The 16,336-nt window shown below is 43.7% G+C and overlaps 2 protein-coding genes across 4 annotated transcripts; one reads left to right on the top strand and one right to left on the bottom strand.

Annotated features, from left to right (window-relative positions):
- Positions 1 to 1,088: 1,088 nt before the first annotated feature.
- On the bottom strand, positions 1,089 to 5,125 carry LOC118367882 (putative uncharacterized protein DDB_G0290521). Of its 2 annotated transcripts, XM_035751605.2 has the most exons (7): positions 4,933 to 5,125; positions 4,494 to 4,550; positions 2,736 to 2,882; positions 2,591 to 2,632; positions 2,325 to 2,507; positions 2,083 to 2,190; positions 1,089 to 1,936 (listed from the first exon to the last, which is right to left on the bottom strand). In XM_035751605.2, exons 1-7 carry the CDS (start codon positions 4,989 to 4,991, stop codon positions 1,333 to 1,335), a joined length of 1,200 nt encoding a protein of 399 aa, XP_035607498.1. In that variant the 5' UTR covers positions 4,992 to 5,125; the 3' UTR covers positions 1,089 to 1,332. The 2 variants fall into 2 exon arrangements, with proteins under 2 accessions (XP_035607498.1, XP_035607499.1); XM_035751606.2 differs by lacking the exon at positions 4,494 to 4,550.
- LOC118367673 (uncharacterized) lies at positions 3,737 to 6,995 on the top strand. 2 transcript variants are annotated; one of them, XM_035751263.2, is made up of 3 exons: positions 3,737 to 3,867; positions 5,293 to 5,336; positions 5,880 to 6,995. In XM_035751263.2, the coding sequence occupies exon 3, from the start codon at positions 5,927 to 5,929 to the stop codon at positions 6,992 to 6,994; it is 1,068 nt and encodes a 355-aa protein (XP_035607156.1). In that variant the 5' UTR covers positions 3,737 to 3,867; positions 5,293 to 5,336; positions 5,880 to 5,926; the 3' UTR covers position 6,995. The 2 variants fall into 2 exon arrangements, with proteins under 2 accessions (XP_035607156.1, XP_052350796.1); XM_052494836.1 differs by lacking the exon at positions 3,737 to 3,867 and adding an exon at positions 5,063 to 5,176.
- The last annotated feature ends 9,341 nt before the right edge of the window (positions 6,996 to 16,336 follow it).

Raw genomic sequence — 16,336 nt, 5'->3', positions numbered from 1 at the left:
CTTCCTAACTCAGTTGCCAGAGAGGAAGGAAACTGCTCAGGGATTTCACCATGAGGCCAATGGTGACATGAAAACAGTTACATAGTTTAATTGCTGTGATAGGAGAACTGGGAATGGCTCAACATTGTAGTTGCTTCACAATACTAACCTAAATTACAGAGTGTAAAGAAGGAAGCCTGTACAGAATACAAATATTCCAAAACATGCATCCTGTTTGCAATAAGGGACAACAATGGCAACTAAATGAACTTTTTCCTGAATACAAAGTGTTATGTTTGGGGCAAATCCAACACATCACAGAGTAGCATTTATCATATTTTCAAGCATGGTGGTGGCTGCATCATGTTATGGGTATGCTTTTCACCAGGAAGAGCTAGCAAGTTTTACTTATAAAAATAAACTGAATAGAGCGAAGCACATGCAAAATGAGAGGAAAACATGGTTCGGTCTGCTTTCCAACAGATACTGGGAGACAAATTCACCTTTCAGCAGGACAATCACTTTAAACACCAGGCCAAATATACACTGGAGTTGCTTACCAAGTTGACATTGAATGATCCTGAGTGGCCTAGTTAGTTTTAACTTAAATCAGCTCTATGGCAAGATTGAAATGGCTGTCTAGCCATGATCAACAATCAACCTAACAGAGCTTGAAGAATTTTTAAAAGAATAATGTGAAAATATTGTACAATCCACATGTGCAAAGCTCTTAAGACTTACCCAGAATGTCTCACAGCTGTAATCGCTGGCAAAGGTGATTCTAACATGTATTGACTCAGGTGTGAATACTTATATACATTTATTTAACCAGGCAAGTCCGTTAAGAACATTTTGCCTTCATCATTATAGGGCATTGTGTATAGATGGGTGAGAAATATCGATTTTTATACGTTTTGAATTCAGGCTGTAACAAAATGTGGAATAAGACAAAGGCTATGAATACTTGAGGCACTGTGCATGGTTGTTTTATGAGTTCATCTGTCTTTGTAGCATTGAAAGATACTGTTTGGACCACAGTTAGCTGTAAGAACAAGAACTGTAAAGTAATGTACAAAGTTCACACATTTGAAAGAGGCATATTTGTTTTTTTAACAATGTATTTAATATGTCAACTTAAACAACATGAGGAAAAGGGATTTTAAGAAAATGTAGCAAACTTTTCAACTTCCTTTTTATGCAAAATCACCCACAAAGGAAATATTTATTATTTAATGCATGTATGCCTGAATTCTACTAAAACCATATGAACTAGGAATTGAAAGTGGGCTTTTTTGACCACAAACCATTAATATCTCATGCTGAAGCTCTAGACCCACATATTTGTGACAACATTTAAGAAAACAGACTGAAGATGACTTCCTCGTTCCACTTGTGAGTCTTGTGCCAGGCCCTGAAGCAGTTTCTGCCCGGTATGAGACAGAGGGCCACCTGACAGGCCTCACACTGCCAGATGGTCTTCATCCACTCTTTCTCATGTTTACACCACACACAGGCCTTCCTGCCCTGGGTGGCCCTCTTCGACCGACAGACAGACAAGGGGTTGTTCAGCGGGACAGGGCAGCACCTCGCCCTCTTCTTCATCTTCCTCTCAGGGGGGGTGGGAACGGCCGCACCACTGCACCTGGCCCTCTTCCTGTTCTTCTTCCTCATCTTCCTCTCAGGGGATGTGGAGAAGGCTTCACCGCTAGATGGGGATGTGACTACACCTGACTTCAAGGTAGGGCTTGTCGCTACCTTCGATCTCAAGGTAAATGTAGTTACACCTATCTCACAGGTAGGAGGTCTAATCTCCACTAGGTTAGGGGTCCAGGGGCTGGGAGGAGATCTGGATCTCTTCACTTGCTGAGTGGAAGGTGGGCCAGGGATTATTTTCTTCTTCTTTGACTTTCTGGGGTCTGGAGGTTCAGAGAGAGGGGCTGGAGTTGGCTCCAACTTCCTGAGGTAGAACATGATAGAACAGACACAAATTCAAAGGAAATCTTAGAACAAAAAACAATGTGGACAATAGAATATGAAAAAAAGAAATTGAGATTCAACTGACTACATAATAGTGTGACTATAATATGAGAACTAGAGAGTGACCTGGTCCTCTTCAGTCTCTTTGTGGCAGGTGGACCTGGGATCTCCATTTCCTTTGACTTCATGCTCTCTGGTGGCTCAGAGAGAAGGCCTGGGGCTGGCTCCAACTTTCTGAGGTAGAATTGACACAAAAGAAAATCTTAGAACAGAAAACAATATTGACAATGTGGAATTAGAAATTGGGATACAACTAACTAATGGTGTGAATATAGTATGAAATAACTATGACTAAAGTGTAACCTGACCTGGTCCTCTTCAGTCGCTTTGTGGCAGGTGGGTTGAAGATTCCTGCCTTCTGCTGGGGCTTGCTGGTCTCAGCTGGATCAGAGAGAGGTACTGGGTCTGGCTCAGAGAGAGGGACTGGGTCTGGCTCAGAGAGAGGCACTGGGTCTGGCTCAGAGAGAGGCACTGGGTCTGGCTCAGACATCCTGAAGGAGGTGGTCAAATGCACAGTCACAGTCACAAATCATGAATTGTTCATTTAATTTAATTGTGTAACTCTGTTACTCACAGGGTTGGGAAAAGGCACCTTCTCTTTGGGATGGTATTGGTGCTAAAACAATGGAAATTAGTTTAGATGCATGTCAGGTGAGTTAATTCAATATTTTTTTATAACAAAATACGAGAACTGAGCATTTAGAATGTTTGATACTTGCCTACTGGTGTTAGTTGGGCCATCATGAAACTTCTCTGCATCCTGTGTGACAGGTAGTCTGGGGAAAGTCTTCTTCTTCTTTGACATCCTGGTCTCTGGTGGTTCTCTGGTGGTGTCAGACACAGGGACCGGAGCTGCATCCTCCTCCCTGAGAGAGGAAATATATTACAAAAACGGAGTTAAAGGTAGACTCAGAGATATGACGTAGATGTAGAAAGTAAACAGCATAGTGGGTCAATTTCCACAACAACTAAGCGTTGAAGCGCAAGGCTCAACTTCTTCTGCTGTTTTGGTCCCCTGGCTACCACGCTGTAACAGTGTGAAGCAAACCTGTGCAGATACTGTGTGTGACTGTTTGAGAGCGTGAAGCCAAGTGCTCTGCTGGTCAGCTACTGCATAGCAACCTAGTGGTGCCAAAACCCCTGGTCTGCCTTAGAAAGCCTATATAAAGTATGATAGTTAGAATAGCCAATTTTTTTTTTTAAAAACAGCTGGTTTTGCCTCTATCTTTTTTTTTACAATGATCAAGTTCGATCCCATAGTGAATTATTTTAAAATTCGATACAAATAGATATATGAAATTAAATACTGATCCATTTTGACAACTAGTCCTCACACTGGACCATGTTTAAATAAATAAACAATATTTAACTAGGCAAGTCAGTAAAGAACAAATTCTTATTTACAATGACGGCCTACCCCAGACAAACCTGGACAACGCTGTGCCAATTGTGCACCACCCTATGGGACTCCCAATCACGGCCGGTTGTGATACAGCCTGGATTCAAACCAGGGTGTCTGTCGTGACGCCTCTAGCACTGAGATGCAGTGCATTAGACCGCTGCACCACTCGGGAGCCCGACACAGACCAGACCAATGTACTGACACAGACCAATCACAGGCCGGCAGGCTACGGAGAGGCGTGCGCCCTCATGCACGCTCTTTGCACGTGTCTCTCAGGCAGGATGAAAACGACTGCATCAGACATGATCCTTTGCTAATTCTGGCCACTTTCTCGATGATCCGTAGCAATGTTGGTGCCGTTCAGCCCAATGGGGCGGCAGGTAGCCTAGTGGTTAGAGTGTTGGGCTAGTAACTGAAAGGTTGCTGGATTGAATCCCTGACCTGTCAAGGTAAAAGTCTGTCGTTCTGCCCCTGAACAAGGCCACTGTTCCCTGGTCATTGTAAATAACAAACTGTTCATAACTGACATGCCTAGTTAAATTTCAGTGCTAGAGGCGTCACTACAGACACCCTGGTTTGAATCCAGGCTGTATCACAACCGGCCGTGATATAGGAAGGTCATGACGAGTAGGGATCCAGCTTTTGACAAATTAACATCAGATTCGACTTCGTAGCAGGTTAGGAAAAATTACAAAGCAGGTTAGGATAATTAACAGCTGGTTGGGATAATTAGGTTAAAGTAAGGTTAGGAAAGGGGTTAGAGTTATCTAAAATCCCAAAATATTCAACTTTTGATGTTAATTTGACAAAATCTGGATACCATCTAGCCTTGACCCATTCAGCAATATGGGGCGTTTCAAATTCAAATATTTCCCGATTTCATGGGCCATCGGGATTTTTCCATTGGGATACGAAGATGACGTCGGTGCTATCGAATGATTTTAATGTCTATGGCGGGGAGGAAAGTCTTGCATCTGGCTCATCTCAATACCTGTGGTGCTGCTTGTGGCAAGGTCATTTCACTTTTATATAGAAAACAGTACAGTACACGTGTAGCCTATTAATTCACACTTACAGGTCAAGAGGTGGGAAAAGCCAAAGACACCTTTTCAGTCTTCTGGTGACTTTTGGACTAAAACAAAGTAAATAGATTTAGATACATGTGTAGAGTATACCTAAAGGTGAAGGTCTTTAATCATAACTCATTTTTTAAAACAGGAACTATTTAGTGCCAAGGCATCCGCTGTTTGATGAGATATCGTCAGAGGATCCAGAGCACCTGTGTCCAAACGTCTTCTTAAAAAACAGATGTGCTTAAAACATGAATGTTGGTTGCAATTTCCTACAAACTCGGCATTTTCTAAGTTCCAATTTCATACCCAACATTTTGCTCTTTTATTTCATCAGTTCTGGGCATGTTTGGTCCGAGCCGAGACGCATGCAAATGGGAGCTAACAGGTTTACAATGCATAACAAAGGATAAGCTAAACATAAATGTATATTTCATAACTCACCTCTTGGATTTATTCTGTACATTATGCTTGGTCTGTCTACTCTGGTTCTCGCTTTTCATCTCCAGAAAGGACGTGGGCTTTTTCAGCCCGCGCTCACAATGGTTGGGGTCTCGGTTTTCAACTGGTGCCAACAGGAATAATATCCGACGTCCAACAAAAATACAATTAATCCGCGCGGACTCACTGATGTTGGTCAATTAGTTCCACGGTGATTCTAATGTTCAACATAGGCTACTATCTAAAGGTAGAAAGACTAAAATAATATTGCAGCATTCTTAACTCAAGGTACTGAAATATATATGATGCACTGTTCAAATATAAACAACCAAGGTTCAAATATAATCTACCCATCTCTTCCAGGTGGGCCTGTGGTCATTGTGCGAGTGACTAGTGAATTTGAAAAGGTAGGAAGATCCATCCATTTTGTGTGTACATTTACGGTGTAAATTTAGTTACATATAAATAGAGACCCAAAGCTCCTGATTTTGCCTAAAACCACCTTTCTATGTGCCTGTTCCAACGTAGCATTTAGTTATAATATGAAGCTACGAAAATAGCCTAGGCTACCACATTAACATATATTCTGGCAATTTGGGTAACAGGTAGGCTATGTTGTGTGTGTTCTGCAGCGGTGAAAACATGAATTATTTTCCTATTCTCTCAATTTCCGCCATGACGGTATAAGTCTTAGAACCGTGAAACACATTATTACGTTTTCTCGGTTCACAGTTATGATGACTACCTTGTTTTAATGTGGATCACAACGTTGATGTAACAATGTTATATGTAATAATGTTGAGTTCTGACCACACCCACCCTTAATAAAGCCTAGGAATTTTCAAATGTCTTCATAGTTTGATCAGCAGACATGGAGAACAGCAAGGGGGACCAACCCCCAGAGAAAAATCTGATTGGGCCTCTGATTGGGCCTTCACTGTCTTTCTCAGAGGTGGTATTATTCGATGGCCAGCCAGACTGCCAGAGGAATCCCTTGATGAGCAGAGAGATGTTTGGAGGCCTGTCCATCTCAACACCAAGCCAGGAACCAGGGACACCCAGGCTCATGCGCACCAACTCTGACTTCTGCAGAGACCTGGACGGTCAACTGAAAGGCTGCTTCGATGGTCCAGCTCTGAGCAGTGACTTCCTCAATGAAGACCCCGTCTCTCTAAAAAATGATTTTTTCAAAGAGTTAAGGGATCTAGGCCTGGAGAACTCTGGGGCAACATGTTCAACCATGGAGGAACCCCAGCCTGCTGTGACCAACACCATGCTCCTGGAGACCACCACCCCTGGGCCTGACTCTCCAAGCCAACCGCCAACTGTCTTCCCTGTGGACCTGGACGCTGAGACTGCCCCTTCCCTTCAGGAGCTCTTCCAGCCACAGATGTTCCCTGAAGTGTTCGGACCAGGCTGTGGTATAAGTAGCACTGACCTGCTGCTGCCTACCAGCACACCCCCTCCTGGTTACTCACCAGCCTGTGGATCCACCCAGGGTGATGATGGACCCAATAGGGGCTCTATGAACAACCTCAATCTGGACCCGAACTCAGCCCAGACAACACCGCTACTATCCCAGCATGCCCTGCCACAGGTGGAACAGGCTCAGCGCTCTCAGCTCTGCAATGACTCCATCTTTGAGCCAGGGTTTAGCCCAGCCCACCCCTGGTCCCAGGTGGTGAAGTTTGATGCTACCCCCCAGGCTCCCACCACCGCGCATCCTTCTGACACCATGGAACCCACTGACACCACCACTCTGCTCTCCCAGCCCAGCAGCCCTCTGCCAATGAGCACTAGGGACGCCGGCCAGATCCACATCCATGTCACCGGGGTCAATGAGGTGGTTGTCATGGTGACAGAGGTGGAAGGAGAGGAGGTGGAGGAGCTTCAGAGCCTGATGACCATAGCGCCCCAGTCATCGTGCTGCCAGCTGGTGATGGAACAGCCAGAGAATGCAGTGAGAGAGGAAGAGGGGGATGAGGAGAAGAAGGAGAAGCCTGGACGCTGTTGGAGTGGAGGGTGCTGTTTCTTCTCTTGCATGTCGAGCAAGACAGAGCAATGAATAAAAAGCAGTATTCATTTTTTAAATGACATTTCTATCTGTTGTGTGTTTTTATACTGTATGATTTACACTGAGTGTATAGAACATTAGGAACACCTTCCTAATATTGAGTGGCACCCCCTTTTGCCCTCAGAACAGCCTCAATTCACCACGGGCATGGACTCTACAAGGTGTCGAAAGCATTCCACAGGGATGCTGGCCCATGTTGACTCGAATGCTTGCCAAACTTGTGTCAAGTTGGCTAGATGTCCTTTGGGTGGTGGACCATTCTTGTTACACACGGCAAACTGTTGAGCGGGAAAAACCCAGCAGCACAACCCGGTGCATCTGGCACCTACTACCACACCCTGTTCAAACTGGTGCGTCTGGCACCTACTACCACACCCTGTTCAAACCGGTGCGTCTGGCACCTACTACCACACCCTGTTCAAACCGGTGCGTCTGGCACCTACTACCACACCCTGTTCAAACCGGTGCGTCTGGCACCTACTACCACACCCTGTTCAAACCGGTGCGTCTGGCACCTACTACCACACCCTGTTCAAACCGGTGCGTCTGGCACCTACTACCACACCCTGTTCAAACCGGTGCGTCTGGCACCTACTACCACACCCTGTTCAAACCGGTGCGTCTGGCAGCTACTACCACACCCTGTTCAAACCGGTGCGTCTGGCACCTACTACCACACCCTGTTCAAACCGGTGCGTCTGGCACCTACTACCACACCCTGTTCAAACCGGTGCGTCTGGCACCTACTACCACACCCTGTTCAAACCGGTGCGTCTGGCACCTACTACCACACCCTGTTCAAACCGGTGCGTCTGGCACCTACTACCACACCCTGTTCAAACCGGTGCGTCTGGCACCTACTACCACACCCTGTTCAAACCGGTGCGTCTGGCACCTACTACCACACCCTGTTCAAACCGGTGCGTCTGGCAGCTACTACCACACCCTGTTCAAACCGGTGCGTCTGGCACCTACTACCACACCCTGTTCAAACCGGTGCGTCTGAAAGCTACTACCACACCCTGTTCAAACCGGTGCGTCTGGCACCTACTACCACACCCTGTTCAAACCGGTGCGTCTGGCACCTACTACCACACCCTGTTCAAACCGGTGCGTCTGGCACCTACTACCACACCCTGTTCAAACCGGTGCGTCTGGCACCTACTACCACACCCTGTTCAAACCGGTGCGTCTGGCACCTACTACCACACCCTGTTCAAACCGGTGCGTCTGGCAGCTACTACCACACCCTGTTCAAACCGGTGCGTCTGGCAGCTACTACCACACCCTGTTCAAACCGGTGCGTCTGGCACCTACTACCACACCCTGTTCAAACCGGTGCGTCTGAAAGCTACTACCACACCCTGTTCAAACCGGTGCGTCTGGCACCTACTACCACACCCTGTTCAAACCGGTGCGTCTGGCACCTACTGCCACACCCTGTTCAAACCGGTGCGTCTGGCACCTACTACCACACCCTGTTCAAACCGGTGCGTCTGGCACCTACTACCACACCCTGTTCAAACCGATGCGTCTGGCACCTACTACCACACCCTGTTCAAACCGGTGCGTCTGGCACCTACTACCACACCCTGTTCAAACCGGTGCGTCTGAAAGCTACTACCACACCCTGTTCAAACCGTGCGTCTGGCACCTACTACCACACCCTGTTCAAACCGGTGCGTCTGGCATCTACTGCCACACCCTGTTCAAACCGGTGCGTCTGGCACCTACTACCACACCCTGTTCAAACCGGTGCGTCTGGCACCTACTACCACACCCTGTTCAAACCGATGCGTCTGGCACCTACTACCACACCCTGTTCAAACCGGTGCGTCTGGCACCTACTACCACACCCTGTTCAAACCGGTGCGTCTGGCACCTACTACCACACCCTGTTCAAACCGGTGCGTCTGGCACCTACTACCACACCCTGTTCAAAGGCACTTCAATATTTTGTCTTGCCCATTCAGAGCACCCGAGTCCAAACATCTTCATAAAAAGCAGACATGCTTAAAAACATGAATGTGGGCTACAATTTCCTAAAACTTGGCATTTTTGTAGTTCTATGTAATTTCATATAAGGTAACCTTGAACTGAAATGGAAGCATTGCTCTGTTCTTTCATCAGTTCTGGACATGTTTGGTCCGAGCCTAGATGCATGCAAATTGGAGCCAACAGGCCTGGTAGCTACCTCCACCTTAGGCTTACAATGCATAAAAAAGGATAAGGATAAGCTCAACATAAACATACATTTCTATGCATATTTCACAACTGACCTCTTGGTCTTATTCTGGACATTATGCTTGGTCTGTCCACCCTGGTCCCCGCTTTTCATCTCCGGAAAGGACAGGTGTGATTTTTCACACTGCGCTCACAATTGTTGGGGGCTCGGTCTTCGACGGTCTAAAGATAATAGAGCTGGAGCTCTCTGGGGAAGGGATTACTGTATGTCCACCTGAAGCAGGCTAGGCTGCCTCCCATCCAGTTGGGAGGTCAATTCTGCTGTGTCTATGTTCATGCACACAGATGTCTACCATTATTATTAAGGAATATTTTACAAAAATAAGTAAATCCACCAAAAACAAGGTGCTCATTCATTATTTTTTTCTGTTAAATAACGCTGTTTCTGGCCTGCAGATGGCACCATGAGGTGAATAGTCCATTTGAAGAGAGCTGCATAGAGAAAAAGCCCCACTGAATATCCAGAGTTAGGCCTATATGTCTGGTATTGGAACTGTGGATCTAACTTCTGTTCCAGGTCATTGCGTTTTAGGAATTGATGGACCATGAACATTGACAATGTAATGTTAATTGATTGCTAGGCTATTAATAGGCTATTGTCTATTAATTAATCAGCTTTTAAGAGCCACTGGCACTTCAAAATGATCTGTGACAACAAATGTGTCACCTCTCATAAGCATGTTAGGACACCTTTTTATTTCATATGCCTTCTTTATACTGTATGAAATCATACTATTCTGCAGAATACAGAATACAGCCAACACTGATGATTTTACTGTATGAAATCATACTATTCTGCAGAATACAGAATACAGCCAACACTGATGATTTTACTGTATGAAATCATACTATTCTGCAGAATACAGAATACAGCCAACACTAATGATTTTACTGTGTGAAATCATACTATTCTGCAGAATACAGAATACAGCCAACACTGATGATTTTACTGTATGAAATCATACTATTCTGCAGAATACAGAATACAGCCAACACTGATGATTTTACTGTATGAAATCATACTATTCTGCAGAATACAGAATACAGCCAACACTGATGATTTTACTGTGTGTTATTACCATATTATGAAATGTTCATTTTGAATGAGATTTCTTAGAAATGTCGAAATCTGTCCTCACACTCTCTTAAATGACAATCTCTGCCTCTCTCTCTCACACACACTATCCCTCTTGCTCTCCCGGTCTCACATGCACGCGCCTCTTTCTCCTCAGCAGCAGCACCACAAACACCACGTCGCCATGGAAACCGCTGAGAGACGTCGAGAGTGAAAGATGGGAAGGGAACGCGAGCTGTGGAGAGAGAGGAGAGCAGAGGAGAGAGGGGAACACAATTAGGACAGCAAGGGAGACATGAAAGGTTAGGGTGTTACCTACCATACAGGGCGGGCGCGTGCTCCCAACCCCCGCACCCCAAAACCCAGCCTTCACCTCTAACCTTCCCCCAATTTCTAATTCACAGCCCCCACCCCAGATTATGTTCCCTTTATGCCCTTCCTTCTTCCCCTTTTCCCTGGCCCCCCATACACACACCTCTCCCCATCTCTGCACTCCATCCCTCTCGTGTTCAGACAGGCAGCTCGCATGGCGGGGATAGAGACGTTCACCGATGGAAGCACTGGTAAATTTTCACCTCCAAAAAAAGATAAAGATTTCATATAAGGGCTCAACTTTGCATAGTGATAACTTACCTTTGCATTCTGCTTCCCATGTATCCCCCTGCCTCTTCCCATCCTCTCTAAACCCTCCACCTTCTTATCAAGTATAGTGCTTTTCTGTTTTAAATTCACAACCAGAAATACTTTAGTCAAATTTTGAGGCCAACTTGCCTGTGTCATAGATAGGTAGAGAGAGAAGGAGATGGACAGAGACATTACGGCCTTTAATGATTTCTTGCGCGGGCAGGGATTTTCTTTTTATTGATTAGAACATAAATAAATTAATGTGGGCAACCCTTTCCCTCTGTCCCTCTCATACCCCCGCTCTCTTTCTCTCGGTGGGTGAATGGCGCTGTCATTCACCTGCTCTGCATGCTGTATTTCTGGTTGTGAATCGCGCGAATATTTGATTTGGAATATGAGTTCGCTCTACATTATGTATGCAGGTGCATCATGCGTCAGTCTGCGCTTGCATTCGTTGAATGGGAACATTTCACACAGAATGTTTCCTCTTATCGTTTATTGATATGATATGCTATGTGTTATGATTATAACGTCGTATGTCTATTTACATAGCAAGAGTACATGACTGGGGTTTGCGATGAGTCATTTGATTCAGATGTCTAGCCGGAACATCTGAAAGTCGTTTTTTTAAATAGGCTACAACCCGAATTCAGTGGAATCCCTTGATGCCGCTATGAACCTTTTGTTGTTTAATGTTTAATTGTGTATAGTCTGCAAATATCTGCCATGAGAGAAAAGCCTATATGTTCACCCACTCAGTGGACACGAATAGGCTATTATTTGCCCTTGACTGTGACAGTATAAAGACTATGTGTATTTAGTGTTATTGGGTGGGATTGTTAATCAATTTGGTCGATATTTGTTCGGCAGCTTGCCCGATCGCCGCAGATAATAGGCTATCTTCCACAATAACACGGCCCCTACACGGCCAGTAGGAGTGTTAGTGCCGTTGTAGGGCAGATAGACCGCAGAAGGGAAATCGATGGACAGAGTGAGTTAATTATGAAAAAATCAATTAAGAGGAGGGGATTGGGCCTCTATAAAGCCGAGCACTGAGACAGAGCACCCGCAGAGGAGGAGAGCTGGGGACGGGCGGACACACTCAGCCTGCAGGGCTGGCGGAGGTTCATCCTCTGTCCGTCCGGTTCTGCTCTTCCATCTCGCTCCTGACTCAAGCAAACTGAGCGTTCCATGTGATGTCATTGAACAAAGGCAATGTGATCTTATCTCTTTTAACCAAAATCTATTCATGAAATACTGTGTTGAAATGATGATTGTCACCTAGGCTAGCTGTGTTTTGTGTTTTTATGTAATGTAATGTAATATTAAGGATTGCATCAACTTGGGAATCTATTGCTATTTGAAACACATTCTTCTCACACATAACAGCAACTGGGCAGCAGTGTGTGCCTCCAACACACACCACACCTCTGCTGCCCAGTTGCTATGTGTGTGCGTGTATGTGCAAGTGTCCATATATTACTGGTGTTGGGCGGCTAACATTCGGAGACCCTGTTGCCATGTAGAGGTCATTATGTGGCTCCACGTGCAGTGGTTGATTCAAGGACCACGCGCGGTGTAAATAGAGGGACCAAGAACTTGGAGCGACAGACAGACAGGCACGAGAAGAAAAGGCACAGGAAGACACGATACACAAAATATGCCCCCGATGACATGATACACGAAAAATGCCCCCGGCATTGGTCAGATATAGATGTTTCAGACAGGGTTTGAGATCATTAGAATAGGCCTCATTGTCAAGCACGCATCCACACGTTTAATCAGATATTGGGTGATAGTTTCTTAGCTGGACAATAATGTTTAAATATGAACGATCTTGCTTCTATGGGCTATATTTCGGTAAAATCCACACAACACACAGGTGTACAGTCCAGTGTAGGCTATTTTAATATTATGGGCTTACATCTCATATTGCCTACACAGGCCTCCAATATTATCTAATAATGTGGTTTAAAATATATAGAATGTTCGCGCGTAGTGCCGTGCGTATTAGTTATTTGGTAAAAATTGAGAAAGAATTGTGTGCAGCTAAAATATTCCAATGTGATGTAATACATTCCACATTAAGTAGGCCTATACTGTATAGCTCTCACATTTTTTACATCTCAGAGTCGTGATGATGATGAGTTTTAACAGTATTCAGTCAGCCTGCGGAAACATAGGCTATTTATTCAATAAGCATATGAAGCAAGTCCGGTTAGCGTTATTCCCCAATCTCTTTCAAGTTCGGTAAAGGGAAAGCCCACTCTGCTCTGTTCTTAATCCAGTCAATTGACTAACGATGATAATTCGAGGGTTGGTTGTTTGATTAGGCTATACATCTCTCTTTAACTAGTATGAATACAATATGTAAAGTTTAAACATCAAGTGAAAAACGGTGGTGTGTGTGTGTGTGTGTGTGTGTGTGTGTGTGTGTGTGTGTGTGTGTGTGTGTGTGTGTGTGTGTGTGTGTGTGTGTGTGTGTGTTAAAGCACTTAAATATGTGCAACGGAATGCAAATAAACACGATTAGCTGAATATGGTTGTGTAATAGCATATTCATATTTGCATTTAAAATTATATTCATATTTGCATTAAAAAAACGAAAGGAAAGTCTTACAATTGCACTACCCTATAATAATAATAATAATAATAATAATATTTTAATGTAGAATGTAATGCTCTTAATACGATATGCCTGTTTGAACGCAAATGAGAGATAAGACAAGGAAAGTAATATGAACGTAATATAGTTTCAAGAACTCCCAGAATTTTCAGAATGTTCATATTATTGTGGTTTTAGGAAAGTCATAGGAACAAAGTAGGCCTCTCTAAAATGACGACCTAACCCTTAACCAGAGAACGTTAGGATTTCCTCATCATGCTTTTATAACAGGCTGTATTTCCTAATGCAGACATGTAAAATGCCCATGTATCAGTGAATATGGAACGATATTGCGTTTGAAAAAGCCCTCCTTTTCGCTGGAAAACGAAATGTTCTTTATAGCTTGTCTTCAAATGCTTAGGCAATGTGATTCAATTCCCTGATTCCAACCACAGTAGGGATGTTCTGAGTTTCAGTGTTTTTATGCCTATATCTGGAATATTTAAAAACCATTGAAACAAGGCTTTAACGATGTTATTTCTGTCAAGTGAAAGATATATATTCCTTAGCATTAGCTATGTAGGCCTATATTCATTTTGTATATTTATATGTATTTCTTCTTGTGCACTGGGCTACATTACGTTTAATTCTGCTTATTCATTTGCGTTTTGTAACTTTGACACTATCTGCAAGGTGTTTTGCACCATGTGTTTGTTGGTGTGCGGTCTTTCGCACGCGTTCAAAAACATTGGACTTCTCTTAAAAAAGCATATATATTTGAAATGCTTTCATTTTATATTGCCCACTTGCAAATTCATGGGGACATTTACACAGGCTGTACTAATTTATTGTTGCTCGAATATCAAGATATACACCATGCATAACGGGACAAAGTTGAACCACTTTGCAATGAAACTTGCATATAAAATGTAAAAAAAACATTCAAGAAGGAGTATCAGAGAGTCTTCATGCTCTTAGTCAATCGATCTAAACATAGTTTTAAATTAAACACAAACTCCATATACCTCAAATATTCACTCAAATGTGTTGATACGTCGTTTACAATAGATGCTATCGGACCAAATGTCTTTGAACTTGAACTAATGATCAGAATTAAATAAACTACGATATTATAATTACAATAACCAAAAACTGTGTAGCCTACAAGTCTACTTCGCTATACATCCCATACGACATTAAATATTCAATCAAACTGATGTGAAACAAGCTGTTGTTAATCTATTTTCCTTGTCCTGTTCTTTTGTAAATATGTTCTCTAGGCTTACTGTCTGTCAGAGAATGCTTCGGCTACCTATCCAAGTATAGGGTAAACGTAGCCTGTTGTGTTAGAGGTTACACATGTTTTTAAAACGGTCTTTCAATTGTATAGTCATAAGTTATTTTTGATGTTGCTAAACGAAACCCTAAATGTATCTAAAATGGTGGTTATGGTTGGTGAGTAGCCTAAAAGGATTGGGCTATGCAATGTGCCTACTATCTGAAACCAAGTCCTAAATCGTTTCTTGGGACCTTGTTAGAGCTCAGTTGGCAGGTGTACTTCACAAATACTCACAATTTTCAGTGTCTCAACTTTACAAGTCATAGGCTAAGATACCTTATAAAACGAGGATACATTGTCTATAGATTTTTCGTTATAGTTCCAATCATTGTCAGCACCACAGGCCGTTTAAAATGAATCCATTTTCTGCGCACGATTCTCCCCCCAAATGGTGTTGGGTCTCTCCGCGGCCCGGAGCACAATGCAGTAATGACCCGCGGGTCAAAGGCCGCTTGGCCAGTCCCTCAATTAAAGCGGAAAAATTGCAATTGCACGTTGCTGCCTTTCTGCGACAAGAAGGGACCGTATTTCGGGATACGTGCCATTTTGCTATACGTTTTTTTCCACCATACTTCTCCACATTGTTCGACTTAAACATGCAATATAACATGGGTTAAATCAATTCGTTTTGTTGGATTGTATTTAACATATAGAGCCCATATTTTACAATAAAGTAATTTAGCAATATAAAATGTCTGCAGTAGGCCTATTTAGAGAGGCATATATATATATTTTAGAAGTTGTAGGCTATGCCTTTATAAAAGCTGCTACATACCCTAGTCAGTAGGCTATCGTTGTTTATAGTCGGAAATATTTTTCGGGAAATATTAAATAGGGAAAGTGGATGAATGAATGACAGTGGAAATATTAAATAGGGAAAGTGGATGAATGAATGACAGTGGAAATATTACGCACATGTTTGGGGGGAATGTAAGCTATATGCCTATTGTAATATATGCTAATGTATGCTCGTGGAGCTTTTGTTTTTGTGATAATTTGATGCTGCGGTTGTTTAAGATATTGCTTGTTATTTTTCTACTCCACACCACATGATAGAAATGTCATTGCTCGATCGATTGGCTTGATTGGCTTGATAAATCCTTGTAATCACCCGAAATGTTCACATTGGCAAAAGCGTTGACTTTCTTGCCAAACGAGCTTTATCTACCAATAGGTTTTCAGTAAGTGACAGGAAAGAAGTGATAAATTGATCAACAATGACCACAATGAAAAGGCTCTTGTGAGGACACACATGCCCTTTCTGTGAGTGTGTCTGTGGTCTGTGTGTGGTTAGAATATGATCAAGCCTGGGGTCAGAGTTCAGGATCATCCCAGACAGACAGGACCCTGGAAGACAGAGTGACCTCTGCATTTAAACTGGGGTGGGGGAGGAGAGAGAGGACAACCGGGAAGGAGAGATGGACAGGGGAAGGAAAGAGGAGGAGA

The sequence above is a fragment of the Oncorhynchus keta genome, chromosome 34 (assembly GCF_023373465.1).
Source record: "Oncorhynchus keta strain PuntledgeMale-10-30-2019 chromosome 34, Oket_V2, whole genome shotgun sequence".
Taxonomy (NCBI): domain Eukaryota; kingdom Metazoa; phylum Chordata; class Actinopteri; order Salmoniformes; family Salmonidae; genus Oncorhynchus; species Oncorhynchus keta.
This window is presented reverse-complemented; position numbering and strand designations above follow the sequence as displayed.

Bases quoted from the DNA above. Each gene is read 5' to 3' on its own strand.
- LOC118367882 (XM_035751605.2), bottom strand. From the start codon at position 4,991: ATGAAAAGCGAGAACCAGAGTAGACAGACCAAGCATAATGTACAGAAT. The intron at 2,508-2,590 runs GTGAGTAACAGA...CACCTCCTTCAG, and splicing joins AGGTGCCTTTTCCCAACCCT to GATGTCTGAGCCAGACCCAG. The intron at 2,191-2,324 runs GTCAGGTTACAC...ATTCTACCTCAG, and splicing joins AAGCGACTGAAGAGGACCAG to AAAGTTGGAGCCAGCCCCAG.
- LOC118367673 (XM_035751263.2), top strand. From the start codon at position 5,927: ATGAGCAGAGAGATGTTTGGAGGCCTGTCCATCTCAACACCAAGCCAG.